The following is a 23,207-nucleotide window of genomic DNA, read 5'->3' as shown; positions in this document are numbered from 1 at the left end:
TTCACGTGCTGAATATCAGGTGAGAAATTTTTTCAGCCACTGCAATTCACACAATCTACTAAGGCATGCAATATGGATCAGTGAAGAGAATGACGAGAACATTTTAGTTTTACACTGGTGAAAGTATAGGACTTAGAAAGGCTTGAATATGTGTGTGTGTGTATGTATACACTATGTAAAGGTATAATATGGCAGAAGAGTGTAAGTGAACGTATCGATCAAAAAACACATTAAACATCTACTGTGTGCCAAGTACTATATTAAGCCATATGTGTATAGGAGGAAGAAAAAAAATATTCTTTTTTTTGGAAGTCTCCTTTGATCTTAGAATTATTAGATCTTTAAGATTAGAATCATTAAGATAAGCTGTCTGACATTGTTTTTTAGGATTCTGTTTACGTTGTCTTTATGACAATAAGGAAGCTCTGACTAATATTCTGCAACTTACTTTAAAGAGAGTATTGGAAAGCAACTTTGAGTTTTTACCACTGAAACCAATGCTAGGCAAATGTAATTCATCTTTTCTAGCTATGGAGTTTTCAGTTTTTTGGGGGGTATCCTAGGCAACTCTATGTGGTTCCCATTCCTTGAGAAGCAAATAACAAAATCTCATGATGTGTTCTCCAGTTACTCGAAACATTATGCAAATATCCTGAAAGAATCTGACCCTATGAGACGTCATCTATGTTGAAAACGACCCAAGAATCAAATTTCCTCCAAGGTGTTTTAGAGATCATAAGCTCATAAACTGAGAGATAGAAAGAACCTTAGAGGAACCCTCATTCAATCCTCCATATTTTAGAAATTAGAACATTTAAGGCCCAGAGGCTAAGGACTCATATAGAGTTTTTCAGGTAATAAGAATCTTATCAAGAATTGAAACCCAACTCCTCTACTTTCTAATCTACTTCTCTTTTCTCTTATTAGGTTGCCTCTTTACATCTACTCTGAAAGCTAAACCAAAGCATTTATCAAGAAAAGGAAAAAAATAACAATTAGATGTTTGACAGGATCAATATAATTTTTATAGTTAGTGTGAAGGCATTTTATTCATTTATGTCAGTAAACAAAAATCCCTTCATGTTGGTTCACATGGCTGCCTTAATCATAAATAACAAGGAACAGGGGGAGGCAGCATAAGCTAACAAATTGGAAGAAGTAGAAGAAGTTCTTCCTGTAGCACTATGCTCAAGAACCCCTGTATGATATACCTCCCTTTACTTTAACTTCTTGACCTACAGAATGAGAGGTGCCGAACCACCAGACATGTAATAAGCTTTGGAGATCCCCTCCCCTCCAAAAGGGCAGAGTGGGAATATGAACACTTACCATTACCAGATAATTCTGATAATGGGAAGTGTGAGTCCCTAACTCCTTTATACCTTACATCCTATGACTGGAGATATATAATAGAGTCTCAAAAAGTAAAATTTTGGATATAATTACTTCACAGTCCTTTTTTATTGCATGAAATAATTTTTAAAAAATAAGGTGGGTAAAAATATTTTAAAACCATTTTATATCTTGTTATGAGGTATAATATTTGTTATGAGGGTTTTTATTTTTCTTCCAACAAAGGAGTGGTAGAAAAAAAGTAGATTTTTATTCACTGAAAAAAATTACATTTTAAAAATATTGTAGCATGATGGAAAAAACAGCTTCAAAATCAGAAGAGTTGGACTTATGTCTCAACTATGGGACCTCAGTTTCCTCAGGTGCATAATGAGGTTAGATGAAAGAATCTCTAGATTTCCTTCTTGTTATAAGTTCTAGTGAGTGCTGATCCTGGAGATGCCTTTGAATCAGTGGTCTCCCCTGTAAAAGTTGAATAATGATATTTATACGGCATCCCTGCAAACTCAAAAGGTACTAAGGAAATATTAGTTATTATTCTGGATGACCACTCCGCTTTGTGGCACCAGAGTGAAGGTCATAAAAAAAGAACTTGAGGAAGTAGAAAGAAATGGTAACAAGGGGAAATCTGAGGGAGCTGACATGATTTACAATCTACAGAGAAAAGATGGCACCCTCCATTTAGACCACAAGACCAAAAGGGCCAACTTCTAAATTTTGAACCATCAGAAAAGAAGCTTTACTTTATAAGAAGGGAGATTTAGCCTTAATAATAGGTTACCAAATGTACTTCACATTAGAAATAGGCCAGAATTAGGTTAAAAAAAAAAAAGACTTTCCAAAGGACTAGGATGGCAGAGATCTTTACAAAAAGGTGTGGAGAAAGGTACAAAGTCCAGGGCATTCTGAGGTTCAGGGGAAGAATCTCTGGGGTTCACTTACGGAATTGCCTTATTCAGCTATGGCAGAGCAATCAAAGCAACATCTATGAGAGCCAGAACTATGGCAGACTGGGCGTGTAGCAAAGCCCAGGTCTATAAAAGATGATGGAGAGAGGAGCAGGGGAGAGTGGACCCACCACACATCCTTGAAGGAGGTACAGAAAGAGGCTGAAGATCCCACCAGATGCAGCAGCAATGTCAACACTAACCTATTTCAGGCTAAAATTAAAAGAAATGTCTTTCATTAGCCTCCTCAAGAGAACAAAAAGAAGTGATGTATCCAAAAAGGAGTGGGAAAGCAGGAAGGATAATTTGTGTCAACTAGAGGCATTAATCCTTTCTCATGTGTTATATAAATTTAAGTATATACTGTAATAAGTATATATGCTTCATATATATATATATTACATATAAGTATATGTGATAAATAATACTCTTCTCATCTTGTTATCCTGTTCCCAGGGCCTGATGTACTGCTTTGCCTAAGAAATGTATGGAAAACAAAGCAAAGCATTATCCTGCCTTTACTCAATGTGATTTCACAGTCTTGAATATGTTCTAGGGTGTCTCCATCTTCACCCTGGCTAGGTACTATCATATTTGATAACTCACATCTTCTAATTGTAAGGAGCACTCCCTCCCCCACCTCACTCTGGCCAGTGTAAGAATCATCCCTAAGGGGCAGGAGTGAGGGGGTAGGAGTTGGTTTCTTGTTTCTTTCTGAGGTCAAAACTCTTGGATTTATAAAGGCCTCCTTCCTGGCAGAACTGACAACAGGAGGTTGATTTGATCACGGACGTGGAGATTTGGTCCTTTTACATGACTGGAAATATTTGACCAGAAGTACTAGGCATGGCTTTAATTTACTACTTTAGCCAAAGATGGAACAACAGAGCAGCCTGAGGAAGTTATTGACTTTGCTGCAGGGAAATATGGATAAGAAGGCTGCTCTTTTGATGAAAACAGGAAAGATCAGACTTTGTTTCTTCCTACCTCTCTCTTCTTTTGTCTGACTGTCTCTCTCCTAGGAGAGGAAAAGTTCATATGGCCTCATGTTCAGGAAAGTTCCCCTGGAGGTATTGATCTATTAGTAATTATGTATGTAATTAAGACTATTGTTAAAGTTTCTATTTTCATTATACAGGAGCTAATTTTGATAGACTGATGTGTTTATTGAGCTAAAAATTTCCCGACAGTCTATATGCTCAAGTTCTCAATTTAAATACCTCTCTCTGCTACAACACTGTGCAGTTATTATATGGGGTTCATCACTGCAGGTATGCTATAACCAAGGCGTAAAACAATCCAATGAGTCCTGGCACTCCTACAGATTTGAGGGTGTAACAGACTTTATAACTAGTGAAAGTTGGGAGTTTCTCTGCTTCCAGCAATCTGCAAAACAGATACTATTCATTTTGGTCATCATACCTTAAATAAGATATAATGTAACCATGGAAGGTCCAGAGAGGGACACATGAATGCTGGAATCAGAAAGGAAGTTAAGAAGTCACCTAGTCTCTTGTATTTACAATTCCTATTTAACGGAGGAATCCTCTCACGTCCCCGATTTTGGTCCATCCCGCACACTGCTGTCAGAGTAATGTTCCTTAATTGTAAGTCTGACCATGTTATTCCCCTACTCAGTTAATTTCATTAAGTTCATATTGTCTCAAGAACCAAATACAAATGCTTCTGCCTAGCTTCTAAAACTCCCACACCTTGGTCCAAACCCACCTTTCTGGTTTTAATGGACACTATCTCTCTCCCATACTCTACAACCTAGTTAAATATGACAATCTGAATAGTCTTATCCTTATGGGAGAAGATTGGGAGCTATTGAGGTTATACATGTCAAAGCATTTTATTCAGAGACATTAAGAACATCTAGATCTTTGGCTTAAGTGTTAGGTAGTTTAGGCTGTGTCCGCTTTGCTCAGTCACAAGCTTCTAAAAAACCAGGCAGTCTAATGCATATATAATTAGATAACACACAATTGAATGGGGCTATGCTTAAGCAAGACATGCCATTTTTACTTGTAGAGTGTTTAAAGATGGTGATTCCAAGTGAAGAAAAGACACTAAGGCTATATCTAGGGAAGGAAAACAACCAAGCTTTTGCGAGGAAGAAGGTACAATTTTTACTTGTGGATAAAACTCAAAATATCATGTCTAGCAGACTGTCTATGAACTCTGAATTCTTTCTTGCAAAAGCAGAGACTGTTCTACAGTTTCTATAGCTAAATCCTGATTTGTGTAAACAACGAATCCCTAAAGTGGCTGCATTTATTTGAATTTGCACTATTGGAAGTTGTAATTATATAAAATATGGCAACTAATTCTAGCCCGATGGAAATGTGAAGGGTAAATTTGAATAATGTGACCATTCTATAAGGGATTCATTATTCATAATAATGAGAACTTAACTGTACTTTCAATGTAATTAGAGAAATAAATCATTTGTGACCTTTGGGTCTCCTAATTAGGGTCCAAACCCCTCAAATTTCATACTTTTAAGAAAAGTGGGAATATGAAAAATATATGACTATATGGTTAAAGATAAAAAACCAGGCATTATAATTATACTGCTCAGAATTTACTTTGACAATATTTGTGTGAATCTCAGTAAAGAAAAAAAAAGCTAATTCCCCCAAAGGACATTTTATCATCTTTCTTGGGTATGGAGCTCTCACTAAAGCCAATGAACTTCTTAAGAGTGGAAAAAAATGAACCCAGTAGAACAAGCCAAATGTTTAGTTCTAAGGGTTTTGGGTTCTTGAGGAGAGGTTACAGGATTGAAACAGTAAGACTCAGTGTGAATTGCCATCAATTAGAAAAGGTGAAACCTCGCTCATGATGAGGACAGAGTTAGAATCACTGGAAAACACCCTAAATGAGCTGTAGTGATGTGATCACAGAAGAAAAAAGAAACATTTAAGATAAAAAAGGAATTAAATTAATATATAATATTTCTAAAATATGCAAATGAGAACAAGCCACTATTACTAGGAGAGAAAAATTCATTCATTCAAAAATTTATGACTTGGGATGGTAAAAGGGAACAGCTATCTTTTCCTTGAGAAACAAATTAGTTTTCAAATGTTAACCCTTAATTGAGAAAAAGTCTAAAACCTAGCATGCCTTGACTGAATGGTGCTTCATTCCAGTCAAGAATACACTGCCTTCCCCAACGCTGGTTAAAAGCATTCTGAAAGCAGAAGCCATATGTATCCCCTTGGGATGGTAAGATGCTTGTTAAACAGACTGGTGGCTAGTTAGTTAGTAAGGCATGGTTGGTGGGCTGAGGGAGGTGTGGTTGAGGGCAGCAGAAGGGAAAAACTGAGAAGAAAGTAAAAGAAAAGTCCTTTTTTGAATTCATAGCTGATAGAGAAACTATCAGATTTGAAAATGGGCTTGATGCTAAGAACTGGATTTTGTTCTTTCCTGTTTAATAAAATAATAATAATGATACTGAATGGAATCTGTGGCAGCAAGGAGGTTCACAAGCAAAGGCCTATGTTACAACTCATTTCGGCGGGAAGTCTAGAGAGACATTCTTACCATGCTTCAGATGTAGGCAGCTGTCATTCTTGGACCTGTACCTGGAGAAAATTGTGTCCTTTAACAAAGATTCATTGAAGATGTTTTTTTTTGTACATTCCAAATATGTAGCACGTTATAACATCATGTGGAAGTGTTTGTTTTGCTTTTTGTGATTCTTATACTAGCCATTTTTATTTGTGTCACATAGGCAGAGGGAAGGTTTTTTTAATGCAGGAAAAATAAGATCTCACTGATGCCTTGAACCTATTTACTAGGAAGATGAAATTCTCTTTTTGTTTTACATTAAATAACATAGGAAACTATGAAAAATATTTCAAGGGGATGTAGTCTATTGCAACCTATGATAACCATGTAATAAAACATGTTTGAGGTCTTAGGCAAATGGAAAAGGACAGAATGGATAAAGGCAAAGAGAGCACAGCCAAGCAACAGAAGCAAAGATTTAAGAATTCAAACACAGTTAGCACCTAGGATTCCAAGGTAAAAGGTTTTTTAAAAAATGCATCTTCACATGATCACATTAAAAACAAATCTCTTAATTTTTTTTTAAAAAAAACATATAAGGAAGGAAAAGAGAAGAAAAACAACTTGGAACTCTAGAACATGGCAGCATTTAGAGAGAATGCATGTCATTTTGAGCATAGGCTTTTAGAAGCATATGAATTGGACACACAAAAAAATCACTTTGGGCATACCTGATGTGGATTCCTGTAGTTTCTCTCTCTTTCTCTTCTTTTTCTTACCCTGGAAAACAGAGAATTCATCATGTCATTTATCCATGACATATGTCCTATTAAATCAACAGAAGAAAGACCAGAGATAAGAAAACCCCTCTCCCTTCTATTATATTATTCATGGAAAGAGAGAGACATATACAGAGAGAAACAGAGAGACAAAGAGAGATCAAGAAAGAGAGATGGGGGACAGAGCAAGGGACAGAGAGAGACAGAGAGAGAGACAGAGAGATAGAGAGACAGAAAAACAGAGAGAGAGAGAGAGACAGACAGACAAACTGAAAGAGGAGTAGGAGAATGACGGTGGGAAAATGAGAGTAAAGGAAAAGGAAATTAATTTGATGCCCCTTTTAAGGATGGGATAGTGTAGATATTTGCTTACTTTAAATGCTTTAACAGTTCCTGTTTATGTAAAAAATGTGCTGAAAACTTAAGGTCTCATTTATAAATCCTGTCTATAATTCTAGATTTTTAAAATTTTTCATCCTTACTATTTTCCCCCAAGTAATAAATAGTCATTAAAGCCACTTTATTAACAGAACCTGTTGTTCAGTCAAATGACATATTTGATTCTTCATGACCCTATTTGGGGTATTCTTGGCAGAAATACTAGAGTGGTTTGTCATTTCCTCTTTCAGCTCATTTACAGATGATGAAACTGAAGCAAATAGGGACAAGTGACTTACTCAGGCTCACACTTCTAGTAAGTGTCTCAGGTCCAATTTGAACTCAAGAAGATGAATCTTGTTGACTCCAGACCCAGCCCTCTATCCACTGTGCCACTTATAGTCTCTCTCTCTCTCTTTATACATATATATGTATGTATATATATAGTATACTATTACTATATACAGTATAGCACACTGTATTTATAGAGAGAAAATGACCAAATTTGATTTAGGATGCCATTTTAAAATAATTATGACCTAATCATGTATAAGGTACCTCCATACACCCCAGACATGATAAAAAAAAAACAACACAGCAGTTATTCTAAGAGCTCTAATGGAACTATATTCTATATGGTGTGTGTGTGTGTGTGTGTGTGTGTGTGTGTGTGTGTACCATGCACTCCTAATCACTCCCTCCGTTTTTTTTTTTATGCTTATGCAGTCACAAATACATTTTTCTTCCTTTCATATTGTCATATGATTGGCTGTGGAATCAGAAGACTTTAGCTGAATCTGTTCACACACATACTCACTAGGGAAAATGCAAGATAGAAGAAACTTAGTGAAACTGAATAAAGTCAGCTGGAAAAGCAAATGAAAATCACCAGGACTTTTGTGTGGCTTGAAAAATATATTCCATTCACCCCTATGCATTCTTTGGATCTCTAAAATAATGCTGTAACATTGCATTTGTGTAACTACAATAATTGGCTCTAAGGAGGTGAACAGCTGAATTTTACCTAGGCTCTAGAGTTTGAAAAGCATAGTCTGAGAAGCACCTTTCATTTGATCTCACAACAACCTAGTGAGGCAGGTGCTGAAAAAACACGTGTTGGATCACCATAAAGTGTCTGACGTGGTTTTTGAATGCACATTTTCCTGACTTCAAATCTAGTATGCTACTCATTATACCTCACTATTCTTCAAATTAATTAAAAGAGTTTGGGATGATAATAGAATGATGAGGAAAAAGGGAAAAAAACATGGTTTCTTGCACCATGCACTCGTAATCATTCCCTCTTTTTTTCTGCTCCCAGAAAAATAGTAAAAGCTCAACAAAATTAAAATGAAATCTCACGAGCTCTGAAAAAAGTATGCACAGAAAATAGATCCCTATTCACATGGCAAAAATGTATTTGTATGTAAAATATGTAAAAAGTACATATGTGCATATGTGTACATAAAATATGCATGGATATAGAGTAAAAGAAAGAGACAAAAGAAGTAGAGATGATAAGAGACAGAGAAGAGGGAGAGGACATTCTTTGAAGTCTGTGAGTTCTATGTAATATTTATCAGAGGAACCACTGAAATAGAGATTTAACTATCTCTGTAAAAAGACAATGTTCTATAATTTTCCTAACCAATGAATGAAAAGAATAAATTATCCAATGTCTTCTTCCCTAAATGAGGTGAAAATTCCATAGGAAGCTAAGCTATATATAGAAGGCTGGATATATATATATATATATATATATATATATATATATATATATATATATATATATATATACACACATATACACACATATACATGTATATTTAAAATTGCTAAAATTTAAAATTTAAAAATTGCTATTGAAAAATTGCTTCAATGTATTTCTCACATCTGAGTTTTCTTCCAAAGAAAGGGGCAATTATATTATCATACAATATAATGTAGCTTTTGTGAAAACACATTGTCCCATAATCTAGATGTGAGTTGGTTTTACAAGTGCCTATCAGTCCCAGACAGAAATACTGGCTGTACTTAAGCATGTGAACACACAAAAAAGATCAATCTCCTTTCCATGAAAACACGATTTGTGCGGTGCCCCAGTATTTTAAGGTGTTGGGCTCAAACAAAAGACAATTTTATTAGAAAAAAAGTTTTCGATTGTTCTCAACTAAGAGGTTGTGGTGTTGGTTGTTTTACAGAATCATCTATTATTAGCCAAGTTATCAAAACACAAAAGTGAAATTTTAAACATTCGTAGTATGGGAAATTTTGTTAGGAAATCATGAAATGCTACCTATCACCACTGTGTTACCAGTGAATGTCAGCACAGCATTTTTTTCTTTTAACTATGGCTCTGGCGTGTAAATGTCCTTCAGTTTTAGTCTGTTTGGTTTAAGTTGACTAAAAACCAACTTTAAAGAAACCAAGGTTGTCTCTGTTTGAACTACTTGACTGGAATGTTGAGTGTCCCATAATATATGGCCTCGTTCATGGCCAGAGTAATTATTAAGTGATGGGTTAAAAAAAGTATGCAATATATTTGGGTTTTCCATTGATTGCGGTGGATCCTTAAACCGAACAAAATCGTTATATTTAAAGTATTTTACCGAGGGGAAAAATTCACAGAAGAATTCAATTACAATGGTTTGCATTAAAACCCTGTCTCTAAAAATATGCAACCACTTAAAAAAATTCTCAACTTTTCATGTAACCATCAAAAAAAGGAAGGAGTCCAACCCACTGACTGGTCTGACAATGAGGGGTTACTTAAGACCTACTGACACCAAGTATGCACATATAAACCAAGAAATTAAGAGCACTGACAAAAATAGAGGTGCCTCTTTGAGTATGGCCAGTAGAAAAAATATTTTAAATAAATGATTACTCAGTGACATCCAAGATAGAATTAAAAGAAGGAATTTTCAAAACAGGAGATTGAAATCTAAGCATTTTATCATTTTACTAATAGGAACCTCACTAGGATTCTATATATAATAGGGCACAGAGAATGGGGGCATATAACCCCTTGGTTCAAGATATTGTTCCTAAGTCAAAAGGAGGTTCTAAGCTTAAAAAAAGTCTGAGAGAAATTTGCTTCATAAAAATATGAAGTTTTCTTAGAAGTTAAGGTTCTTTTTCTTCATTAGCTCTACAGCTTTATCTAATGCTTAAATTCAGTTCCCAGAATGCTAAAAGGATTTTTTTGTCCAAAGCATGCTATGAGAAAGAAAGCATGGTACATATCTAACAAGAAAATGAAGGGGAAAATACAGAATGGAAATCAGGAGACCTGATCTTTACTCTCAGCACCATCACTAACTAGGTTTAGTTAGTAGTCTTGGACAAGATGCACCTCCTTTGAATCTCAGTGAAATGAATAGAGAAGATTGAGGCAATTCAAAGGCCTCCTTCCAACTTCCAAAATCTATGAAGCCATAAACTCTGATGATGAGATTTATAAGTATTTTAAGGGAAGCAGGCAGAGCTTTGGTAGAGAACTAAATACTCTGTAAGATTTGGGTCATGAACATAAATTCTTGCATGAATGTCAAGGTCAACAGGAGCCATGTTCACCCTCATAGCAGCTCAATTTGCCCTCATCACAGAGATAATCCTGTATATTTTAAGATTTTTCCTGATGGATACCACCGATGTTGATTATACATTGGACATGAGTGTTATTTTCCAATTAGATTTGTAGCTCAGGTTCTTAGAGTTACAATGGCTTCCCCTCCTTAAAATATGACACTTCTAAATACATCATTAACAGCAATATACCCTCATGAGTCTTTAACTTTGCTAATGCAGGAACCCAGACAAACACAAAATGAAGATTGCAGTAAACATTTTAATGACATCAAATGTAATAGCCTCATAAGGGCTTTTTCATGGAAATTTAGAGTGGCAAGAGACCTTAATGGTCATCTAGTCCAAATTCTGCATCTCCAAAAGAAGTCATCCAGTCATCCAGCATACCTCTAGTGATGGGAAAGTCTTTATTATTAGGATCAAAGATTTAGAGTTGGAAGGTACCTTAAAGGTTATCTGGTCCAAAATCCTACAAAGAAGTTAAGTGACTTTCCCAAGGTCGTACGGAACGGAACCAGGATTCAAACCCAGTGCTCCTTCCAGGATAGCATTCTACCTCCTGCCATACTTATATATTCATCCAAAGTGGTTTAGTTTTCAAAGAGTTAATGCCTGAAATATACGCACGTTAAAACAGCTTTCTTTCTGGACAGCAGTAAGAAAAAACAAATGAAAATGGGCAACCACAGACAGTATATGCTTACATAATTGTCTCTTGCAGACCAGCCTGGATAGAGCTGCATGTGTAACTGCCTTTCCTTCCGAGCTAATTCATAATATTTCGCCTGCTCTTCCCGGGACAGGGCGTGCCACTGCAAGCAAAAATGGTGGAGGGAGAGGAGAGAAGAAAACAAACTTAAGTGAATACAACAGGTGATCGTGGCAGTATACAGAGACATCTTTCAAACTGTTGGGAATGATTTCGCATATTAAGCTTATTAACACTGATTTACATTTGAACAACCAAAGACCAAAGGGGTAAGTGAAGCAAGATCCCACTGGGAATTGGTGGTTATAGTGAAGTCAAACCCAGGCCTTTCTCTCTTGCTCAATTATATCACAAAACACATCAAAATCAATCAAATTTTGCTATGTAAAATTATTTCTATCATATTCTACTATAAATTGAAAAGAGATTTCCTTGGTGTACTTCAGCACCATTTTTTTTGTTTGTTTTTTGCTCCATTATTTATTAATTATTTTGGTTACTTTTTTTTGCCCTATTCTCAGATATGAGTCTAAAGTCCCATTCATTTCTGCAAAATGAAAAAAATTTCCAGCTTTTTGTTTTTTTGCACTGTTCCTCTCTCTCGCATGGACACTTTCTCATAATGTCACATGAAGAGGTCTCACCCTGTAAGGAAAGGAAATGAGCTTCTCTCATGTGATCCTTCGTTTCACATAACAACACATCAAAGGTCAGCTATATACACACACTCTAACTGCCCTTGGGGAGGCCACCATAAACACTGTACATTCATGCCTGCATACTTTACAGCCATTATTTCATCTTCCCTCGCACAGAAATTAAGAAGTCATATTAACTTTATCCTGCCAGCTACAACTTGATTTCAATTATCTAATTTGGGAAATGGAGATAGCAAACATCCTTTATATTTTCCTTGTGTGTCACTGCTTTGATACATTTCTAGATAAAGGGCATTATGTTAAAATGGAACATGTAGACAGTATAGCAATTTTGCTATTATATATCCAAATACATACTATATATATACATGTATGTGTATATATAATGTATATGTATGTATGCACACATTCCAACAATTCTCCCCTCTTTTAAACTTCCACATCACTATCAAGGGCACCATTATTCTCCAGTGACCAAAACTGGGAGTCACTGCTGATACTTTGATCTTTTTTACCCACCATATCCAATCTTTTGCCAAGTCCTATTGATTCTGTCTTTGCAACATCTCTTGTATATGGCCCTTTCCCTAATACTGCCACCATCTTGGAACAGTCCCCATCACATCATACCGGGACCATTTCAAGAACCTGCTGGCGGGTCTGCCTGCCTCATATCCCTCACCATTCCAGTTCATCCTCCACTTAGCTGCCAAATTGATCTCCCTAATGTGCAGGTATCACCCTGCTCTTTTATTACATTCCAGTGGCTTCCTATTCCCTCCAGGATCAATAAAGCCCTTTGTAACTTGGCATTTTTGTACTTTTCTATTCTTCTCATATTTGACTCCCCTAAATGTATTCTATGGCTCCCTGAATAAGACATTCCACTAACTTTTCATTTCCATTGTCTGCCCCACCATGGCTGGAACTTTCTCCCTCCCCTTTCTTCCCGGCTTCCTTCAAGTCTCAATTTCTGCAGGAAGCCACTCGGGTCCCCTTAAAGGTCAGCGCCTTCCCTCTGGGATCACTTTCTATCTATGCTGGATAATCTTGCATGTACATATTTGTTTGCATGTTGCCTCACCAATAAGAATATAAGGTCCTTGAATAGCAGGGGCTATTTTTGCTGTTCTTTGTGTCTCTAGTTGCTTATCACAGTGCCTGGCATATTATAAGAACTTAAAAAAGACTAATTGACTGAACAAGCTTGGCCCCAAAGGAAAGGTATGAGAAGGCATACTCCTTTGATGAGGTGGGGCGAGAGGCAGGTCCATGGTGTGGGACAATGAATATATTTTCATACACTTTCAACATATTGATTGGTTTAGCTTATTTTTTCCTTCTTTCTCTTTTTCTTTAAAAAACAAATCTTTGTTATAAGAGATGACTCTATGCAAACAGGGAGGAGAGAGATACAGGGAGAAATTTAGGCAATGTAAAAACAAGGTACCAATAAATTTTTAAAAAAGAAAAGCTAAGTGTCTTTTCAGAAATTTTGTAATTCATCTGATTTTGCTGTGATGAAGTAGAGCATTCCCAAACCTTAAGAATATCTGCCAGGCAATCATCTTTCTATATCTCGTCCACATTGCCATGCTCATCCTCTTCTCCTTGGCACAGTTCTCTCCATGGCACTAACTTTCTTCTTTTCTCCTACCTATCTGACTATTCCTCAGTCTCCTTTACTGGATCTTCATTTAGATTATGCCCATTGACCGCAGAGGGCCACAGGGCTGCCTCTTGAGTTTTCTTTGCTTCTCTTTCTAGAGTATTTCATTTGGTGATCTCCTTAGCTCCTGTGGATTCCAATATCATCTATGCTGATGATTCTCAGATCTACTTATTTAACCCTAATTTGCAGATCCAGATGTCCAACTGCCTATTAGACATCCTGAACTGGATGTCCTGTAGACATCTTAAAACTTAACATATCTAAAACTGAGCTCATTCTTTTTCCTTTTAAACCTTCTCTTTCTAACTTCCTTATTACTGTGCAGGGTGCTGCCATCTTTCCAGTCACTCACAACCTATGTATCCTCCTTGACTCCTTATACTTTCTCACTTCTCATACCCAATCTGTTGCCAAGGACTGTCAAATTTACCTTAGGAACATTTCTTATATACATTCCCTTCTCTCCTCTGACATTGCCACCGCTCTGGTGAAGACCTCATTATCTTTGTTGTTGTTTAGACGTTTCAGTCATGTCTGACTCTTTGTGACCCCATTTGGGGTTTTCTTGGCAAAGATACTGGAGAGATTTGCTCTTTCCTCCTCCAGCTCATTTTACAGGTAAGGAAACTGAGGCAAATAGGGTTAAATGACTTTAACAGGGTTACACAGCTAGTCAGTAGGCTGAATTTGAACTCACAAAGAGAAGTCTTCCTGATTCCAAGTCCAGTGCTCTATCCACTGCACCACCTAGCTATCCATCACCTTATGTTTGCATTACTGAAAATGCCTGATGTTTGGTTTAACTGCTATCTGTCCATCCTAAGTCCAATCTATCTTCTCCTTAGCTGACAGTGATTTTCCTAAAGTTCAGGTCTGACTATGTCATTTCTCCCTACTCAAAATAATTTGGGTGGCTTCTTAGCACCTTCAAGATCAAATATAAAATCCTCTGTTTGGCATTCAAAACCCTTCAAAACTTCCTTCCTCCCCCCACCTTTCTAGTCTTCTTACATGTTACCTTGGGGGCCATCTCCAGCAGTCCTGATCTATATCTGGCCACTGGACCTATATGGTTCCAGAGGAGAAAGTGAGGCTGGTGATTTTGTACAGACCTCCCTCTCTTAAATTCAGTTTACTTGCATGTCATGGAATCACCTTCCTGATGTCATGGTCCTCTTTGAGAATGAAGGAAAAACAACATCTTCCCCCTGCCCCACATAATATACTCTGTGACCTGATACTGGCATTCTATCTCCTGACTCTTGGCATTTTCTGTGGTGTTTCCCCAATACATTACATCCTCTGTCTCTTCATCTCTGCTTATTAGCTTCCTTAAAGTCCCAGCCAAAATTCTACCTTCCAAAAGAAGCCATTCTCTGTCCTTCCAAATTTTTGGGCCTTTCACCTGTTCTTCCTTCCAATTCATTCTGTCTCTAGCTTGTCTGTACAGCTGTCTTTATATTGCCTCTCCCATTTGACTATGAGCTCCCTGAGGGCAGTAACCATCTCTTTCCTTTCTCCGTATCCCCCAGTGCTTAGCACCAGTGCCTGGTACACCACCGAACTCAATACACATTTGTTAACCGATTTAACCTTTCAAGTAGAAGTAGCAATGCCTGCAGGCAGAGCAAGAGACTAACTTTTGAAGATCCCTTAAAAGCTTTTGATTCCTAATGGAAAACACGTTGATCTTTTTAAAAAATTGCTACATTTGTAGAGTGTGTAAAGTTTAAGAAAAAGCCTCTAACACTCATGGCTTGGCCTCAAGACAAATTAATAAGTAAAAGATTTGTTTAAAAAGGGGTGGGGGGAGCCAACAACTGTATGAAAATAAAGTTACTAGAAACATACACAGATTTATTTCTTGCCAGTCTAGTACACACAATTAAAGAAGTGCTGGCCAGAGGTAACCGTGGAGTGGAGAAATAACAAAGGTCCTAATTTTACCAGCCATTTACAACTTTACCACTTATATTTACTCACAGATGAAAAATTTCTATAGAACTGGTGCAACAGAAGAGGTATTTCAAAACCCATATATAATGTGGAAAAAGAAAAATTAGTGCATGCTCTCCCACATGCACACACATATGTATTTTTGGGTGAGAACAGTTATACTGGCATCCTTTATTTTTAGGAATTGACTTTACTTAGTGGATGGAGAAGTAATTCTAGACCTTGGAAAATGATAAAAAGATAGGCACTATAATACATATTCCATCATTTGTCCATTACATTCACTCATCCAACAGAGTACTGATATGAGATATATACAGTTCTGTCCTTTCTCATCCCACCATATTCAAGCCTGTCACCTACTATTCAGTAAATAAGTACTCATTAAGTAACTATTATGTGCTAGACAGAAGAGGATTCTAAGTCTAGAGGGTTAGGAGCTTATGGGGTCTGATAGTCTATAGCCATCTGATAGACCAAAGATAAAATAGCATCCTAAACACACGTAGGTATCCATAAATAAGAATGGAGGTGAGCCTGGTTTATACCCGAAACAATTCATTTCTAGCTTCAAAACTTTTTTTGAAGGAGGGTGTAGAGGGGATACCACCTTTATCATGTTATTACTACAGAAAATTACTGATGTAAACTGTCTCTCCATTGATACAAATCTACATTCCATCCCTCTGAGAAGTCAAATGACTTAGATAGAGCCACACAGATAACACATGTTAGAGGTGGGACTTCTTGACTTCAAAATGTGTTTTATCCACTAGCCATGCTTCCTAAATTTCAAAATTAGGTTGACATAATAATCACAACCTATATTTACAAAATGTTTTACATTTCCAACAGGCTTTCACACACATTTTTTTTCTCCTTCCAAACAACCTTGTAAAGTAGGTAGCACATTATTATCCCCATTTTACAGATGAAGAAACAGAGGTATTAAGAAGCTAAGTGGTTTGTCAAAAATTGCCCAGCTAGTAAACGGTTGAGCTGGGAGGTGAACACAGGACAAAGTGAATTCAATATGGTTTTCTTTCCCACCAATTCACAAAAAAACAGAGCAAAAAGGGAGAGGTACAATGACACAGAACAAATTCTTAGCTTGCATTTGCAATTAATTGGATTCCCTTTGTACTCATTTTGGCCATGGATTTTTGTTATAATATTAACCCATTATAACATCACAAAATATACACAACAATAAAACCAACTGTACAAGATTAAAACAAAAATACAAAGTGGTATGAATGTTGAAATGTTGTGCAAAATAACTGCATGGGCTAGAAGATGAATCTTTTTTTTTTACAGTAAAGGAGGAACTATTTTTCTATCTTCATCACTTCATGAAAAATCAAGAGCATTGCCTGTATGTCACTTAATGTCTTAATTAATGTCTGTTAGGAGTCATGGCTTGGCCACGTTGAAATACAGGTGAGTAAAAGAAAACCTAGCTATTAGGGAAATCATCGCTCTCTTAATGTCCTTCTCCTACTCCGGTTATTTTGCAAAAAGAAATCTTATAAACCATTTTGTTCATAATGAGATTTCCAAAGACAGACCAGACACCATCAAATTTTGACTCATTTAATCGAATATATCGTTTTTTCATTGTAGAGATACAGTAAGAAAACTCAGACGCTACAAGTTTAAATATGCTTGGAGGAACTTTGGCAGAATCTTTAATTCATTCAAAAAGAGGGCTTTACTTCATTCATTTGTAAAGAGAGGTATAATTATCCCAATGCTAATCTTAAAAAAAAATTGAAACCTGGGAACTTTTAAGGGCTAGTAGGCTCTGCTCAGCCAGAGAGACCTTTGTCAGGATGGAAAAACCTGATGTTAATCAGAGCTCAGAGATCTGTAAATAGAAACAGGTGTCCAAATCAAAGACAGAGGGACCTCACATAAAAAGCATCATTCGGGCCACAGGCACTGATCTGGGAGTCGTTAAGAGAGCTGAGAAAGTAGCAATTGCTGGAAACGTGCCTAAAGAAGGAGGAGGAAGCATGCCTCCTTGTATCTTTTCCTGGCTTGCTCTCTCTCGCAGGAAAAATAATTCCTGGTGGAGGGTTGGGGATCCTTCAACTAAGAAAAAATTGTTTAAGAGCATTACATGGCCTCAATAAAAATGTCAGCTCTGATTCTGCACTGATTCCTTCTTTTACGGGGTCAGGGAAAATGACAATCAGCCTTTAAGCTTGTACAGTTTAGAGTCCTCCATGGGTGATGGGAATCACCCATCTGTGATGATTTGGTAAGGGGAATAATCGTAATTATTGTTATTAAATGTTTAAGAACCTCCTGGGTCCTAGGCATCCTATGTAGGGCACCAGAAGGGCTATAATTTGCTCTCACTCATTCTTTTTCCAACCACAGTCTATTGTAGATAAGAGAAGAATTTTTAGGGTTGTGAAACTGCCCTCAGATAGTGCTGCAGGGACATCCTCTCCTATTTATAAAGATTGGTTGTCTCAACTATTTTTAATTGTTTTTACTTAATTTTATTAGTTATTTCTAATAGCTGAATCACCAGCAAGCAGATTAAAAATGACCTTATATTTTTGTCTTACAAAGCATTGTCATGTGCACCAAATATGAAACATATTTTGTTTTGCTTAGAAACAAACAAACATACAAAAACTTGCGACTTACATGACAGATGCCAGAATGGAGTTAGGTCCTATAAACTTGTAAACCAGATAAATCTGAAGTGTTTATGTGGTGATGGCTGCTTGTCATCCTGGATACCAAGGAGTCTGAGGTTGGTGAATCACTTGAGCTCAGGAATTCTGAGCAGTGCTGGACTGAACCAATTGTGTATCTGAACTAAGTCCAGCATCAATATAGTGAGCTCCTGAGGGCAGGGGAGCCACCAGGGTGCCTAAAGAGGATTGAACCTGCCTAGATCAAAGCTCTCAGGCTGATCAATAGTGGGATCAGGCCAACGGATGGCGGAGGAGGAGGAGAAAGTAAAGAACAAAGAAGAGAAGGAGGAAAAGGAGGAGAAACAGAGAAGAAAGAAAAAGGAGGAGGAGAAAAAAAGGGGAAGGAGGAGAAAAAATGTATGTGTATTATAAAAACATTTGCTTTACAAAAGGGCAGCATGGGTAGAGAAATGGTTTGAAACCAGGAAGACCTGGGTGCAGGTCTAACGATCTCTGATATTTACCATCTGGGCAACAAAGAGCAGAATGCTTAACCCTCCAGCTGCTCTAGACAATTCTCTACTTTTTTAAATTACACAGCAGATACTCATCAGGACTGATAAGGGGGCTTCCTCACTGGAAATTCCCTAGAAGAATGAAACCATCGTTCTGAAAATGAGAATTTATTTATAGGTCCTCAATTGCTTAACTGGCAGGGCTGAGACCACAAAAATAAAAATTCTTCCAAATTAAATATCATTTAAATACTAAGATCAAGTGTGTCTAAATTATAGATGTAAGTACATAAAGTTCCCAAATCAGTTGACAAAAATTCAGGAGACACTTTGCAGTTTAGAAATATGCTGTTTCTAGGGTGAATGCAGGAGCTGGGTCATGTGGTAGGCAGTGGGTGGATGTGAAAATTTTGTAAGGTACCTCAGTGTAGTGGAAAGAAGAGGAGGTTTTGTTTCAGTTCAATGGTATGGGCTCTAGTTTTATTTATTGTTTTTCGGTTATGTCAGACTCTCTGTGATGCCCATTTGGGGTTTTCTTGGCAAAGAGAGTGGAGTAGTTTGCCATTTTCTTCTCTAGCTCACTTTACAGATGAAAAAATGGAGGCAAATAGGGTTAAGTGACTTGCACAGGGTCACACAGTCAGAAAGTGTTTGAAGTCAGAGTTGAATTCACAAAGAAGAATCTTCCCGACTCCAGGTCCAACACTCTCTCCATTATATCACCTAGCTGCCCCCGTGTGAAACTTGGGTTAAATCACTTAATCTCAATGAATTTCCTTATCTGTAAAATAAGGGTGAGTGGGTTGGTGGGGGGTAATGAAGTTGAACACCCTTCTGTCTCTAAAATTCTAAATAAATATTTAATAAATAATGATACTAATAAAATAATAAAAAACAATAAATTCTAAATTAAAAAAATTCTAAAAATCAACCTCTATAACTCCGGAAATCCTTGGAACTAGGCTATATTTCCTTGGGCCCAAAGAAAAGGTCAAAGGCAGAAAGGTATTGTCCTGAAGAAGGTCGGAGTGCAAGTACTTAGGTACCGTCCTAGCATACACCCCTATGTGCAGAGATTCAGTGTGTCTGGTTGTTGCTCCAACCCAGAACAGCCGGGCCACTTCCCTGGTAGAAGCCACCATCACTTCCGTAGATCATTCAGAAGAACTGCTTTTAGCCTCCATGCCAAGTGGAAATAAAAATAGTCCACTAAGGAAGCATCTTAATATAGCTGGCGTTTACGTAACAATGTAAAGGCTTGCAAAGCACATTCCATAGGTTTTCTCCGTTAATCTTCACAACAACCCTGGAAGGCAGGTGCTCATTATTAGCCCCATTTTACATCTGAGGCAAGGGAAGTGGAGGGCAACAAGTGTTTATTAAACTCCTACTGTGTCCAGCTAGGTGACACAGTGTACAGGCATGAAGTCTCATCCTCCTGAGTTCAAATCTGGCCTCAGACACTTTACTAGTTATGTGACCATAGGCAAGTCAGTTAACTTTATTTGCCTCCGTTTCCTCCTCTGTTAAATGAGTTGGAGAAGAAAATGGCAAAACCCCTTCAGTATCTTTGCCAAGAAAACGCCAAATGGGGTCACAAAGATTCAGACACGACTGAAAATGAACAAAATCAGCAGCAAATGTGCCAGGCACTATATTAATCACTTAACAAATATCATTTCTTTTGATTCTTGCAATAATTCTGAGAGGTAGGTGCTATTACTATTCTCATTTTACAACTGAGGAAACTGAGGCAGACAGAACTTAAGTGACATGCCCAGGAACACACTGTTAAGTGTCTGAGGCCGGAATTGAATTTAGGTCTTCCTAATTCCAAATTCAGCTACTGTGCTACCTGTCTTCCAGATTTAGGACAATGATGAGCAGCCTCTAGGTATTCTTCCTGGGATTGGAGCTGGTTGTATCAAACCGAGGGACTTCCCTTTATACCAAAGCGTGATATGGTAGAAAACTCATGGAACATGGAGACAAATGGGGTGGGTGTCAGAGGAGTTGGGGTCAGTTCTTGGCTGTTATTTAACAACATTAGTGTGACCTTAGGCAAATTACTTAACCTCCCTGGGATTCTGTTTCCTCATCTGTGATGTGAGAGAACTAGACTAGATGGTTGCTCACTTTTTTTCCAACCCTCAATATGTTTTGATTCTAGGTCCTCTCACAAATGCTCCAACACTACCTAACATCTTCTCCCTTTCAAGCCATAATCTGGGTTAGTGTTATTGACTGAAACAACTTGCTCTGGACTCTGAACCTTTTTCATGTCATCATTCTCCCCTGTCTGCCCCCAAGACTGTGCCACATCTTTACCTTTTTCACACCTGCTCAACAGACTCATTTTTCCCATAAGACCTTTACGGATACAGTCACCAGCTTCATTTACTCAAATCATTCAAACAGGCCCCTAAACAAAATCCAATGACCCACAGATTCTCTATAACTTCAACACTTTGATGGATCTGTGACCTCAGGGATGTAGGTACTTGCCCCAATGATGCCAATGGCAGCTCATCCCGTGAGACTCTTGTCTGGGCTTCCCCCAAAGTCTTCCAACATAGTGGAGGCATTCCATTGGGTTATATTGCTCTCTCCCTGCTGCGCGGGGAGCCATAGAGGAGAAAGCTGGGGTGACTCCATAAGAGGAATCTTTTAGTGGGTGACCTTGGGTCCCCATAGAGTCCAAGTGGCACCATGAGTCATTAAGGTCCCTAGGGCTACTTACAGGCCTAGAGCTAGGTTTGGCTGACTAGCTTCAGGCCTTATTTCTCCTTCCTGGGACAATCTTAGCCACCATCCTTTGACAGACCTCAGAGAATAGACTTATACAGGACAGGGATGGGAGTATAGAACTTGGGAATCCCCACAGTCTGAGGGGAAAAAAAAAGAAAATTTGAATAGTGTAGAATTGACTATTGAAAAATAATGTCCATTGTGCATCTTATAAATGATTCTGGTTTCATAAAACTTTTCCCATTTAAAAAGTAATAAGGCAGGTTATAAAATTCTTTGGCGAGAGTAGGAAACGGACTGAAGGACTGTGAAGATCCCCTGTCGTCAGCTCTGCATGTATTTCAGTCTAACTATAATCAGGTTGTCCTGTGTTTGGTTCTCTATTCTTTGGGGGTGTTTCTTGTGACACTCTTCTGTCTCATTCATTAAATGCTCCTTGAAGGCTACCTCAGTTGTTTTTAATTCTTCCCAGGATCCAGGTGTATCTGCTAAATACGAAGTTTCCATGACAGACTGGCAGTTCATGAGAAGTGCTCAGTGTGAGCATTTACCCCTCAACAATTGGTAGTACGAACCAAACCTTGGTTTATTTTTTGATGATTTATCTAGGTTTAAGAAAGTGATGTAGAAAATGTTAATAATGCAGTTTAAACTTTCAAGTGTACATTGGGTACATTTTTTTTTCTTTTTGGAGGGGGGAGCTGGTTGTTAAACATTTCCAGCATGTTGATGCTAGAGGGTCATTGAATTTGGGTAGGATTTAATGAAATGTTTCCATAGTGACTGTAAACACCCACATACTATTTCACTACTTACCCTTCTGCCTAGAATCTGGTTGATAGCTGCACTTTCTTTCAGAGTACACTCAGCTACAACATTCGCTCTCATCTCTTTCATGTATAACATAAAAGCATTCAGAGGTTTCTTAATGTGAGGTCTTTTCGGCTCCTGCTCCTTTCTCTGGTCATGCTGAGGCTTCCTAAAAGGTGGGGGTTGGGGGTAGTAAGAAAAGGATCACAAGGGGAAGAAAAGAGAGTATCTGTTTACCATCAACAGCCAAACTTGCTCCTAGGAATAAAGCTGGTAGGCTCGATATATACACACATGCCCTTACATTTGAAGAGATGGCACCCGGCTAGATAGATTAAACCTAATTATGTCAACAACCGAACCCAGCAAAGCCATTGACTCATTGTAGATAAAGGCCATCTCTAAACGATCCTGGTTTCATAAAACACTTCCCACGACAAAGAAAAGGGCTGTAACATTCTTTGACATAAACTGGAAATGGATCTAGAGACGGAAAGAGGCCCTATCCTCAGTCTACTTAAAGATGGAATTCATTGGTTTTCTTGACATGAAGCAGAGTATGCAATGTTGGTGCATACTTCACAATCGAATCAGTCAACACATATCTATTAAGTTCCTGCTGTGTGACTGGCATTATGCTATACACCAGGGATACAAAAACTAAAATGAACATGTCCTAGCCTTATGTTCTAGAAATCATGGAATTTGAGAACTCAATAGCCAATTAGTCCAACTCATACATGAAAGGAGTCCCCATAATTCCCTGATAGGTAACTGTTCCTTCAATTAATCCTTAAAGACTCAAGAGGAACCTCCTGTTTTTCAAGGCAGTCCATTTCATCTTGGACAAATCTAATTGCTAGGAAATTTTTCCTAGCAATCAAGCCTAAACTGATATCTTTGACACTTCCACACAT

General features: G+C 37.6%; 1 protein-coding gene across 8 annotated transcripts in view; it reads right to left on the bottom strand.

Moving 5' to 3' along the window:
• Window positions 1-23,207, bottom strand: part of LEF1 (lymphoid enhancer binding factor 1) — a 175,405-nt gene that overhangs the window by 15,002 nt on the left and 137,196 nt on the right. For 4 of the 8 annotated variants that reach the window (XM_072622491.1, XM_072622496.1, XM_072622492.1 and 1 more), the window contains 4 exons: window positions 22,297-22,459; window positions 11,272-11,379; window positions 6,551-6,599; window positions 5,853-5,893 (listed from right to left, as the gene is read on the bottom strand). In XM_072622491.1, the coding sequence (XP_072478592.1) occupies window positions 5,859-5,893; window positions 6,551-6,599; window positions 11,272-11,379; window positions 22,297-22,459 (355 nt within the window). In that variant the 3' untranslated portion in view covers window positions 5,853-5,858. The remainder of the gene's footprint in view (window positions 1-5,852; window positions 5,894-6,550; window positions 6,600-11,271; window positions 11,380-22,296; window positions 22,460-23,207) is intronic. The other 4 variants (XM_072622489.1, XM_072622493.1, XM_072622490.1 and 1 more) reach the window with 1 other exon arrangement.

This window comes from Notamacropus eugenii, chromosome 7 (genome assembly GCF_028372415.1).
Source record: "Notamacropus eugenii isolate mMacEug1 chromosome 7, mMacEug1.pri_v2, whole genome shotgun sequence".
Classification (NCBI taxonomy): domain Eukaryota; kingdom Metazoa; phylum Chordata; class Mammalia; order Diprotodontia; family Macropodidae; genus Notamacropus; species Notamacropus eugenii.
This window is presented reverse-complemented; position numbering and strand designations above follow the sequence as displayed.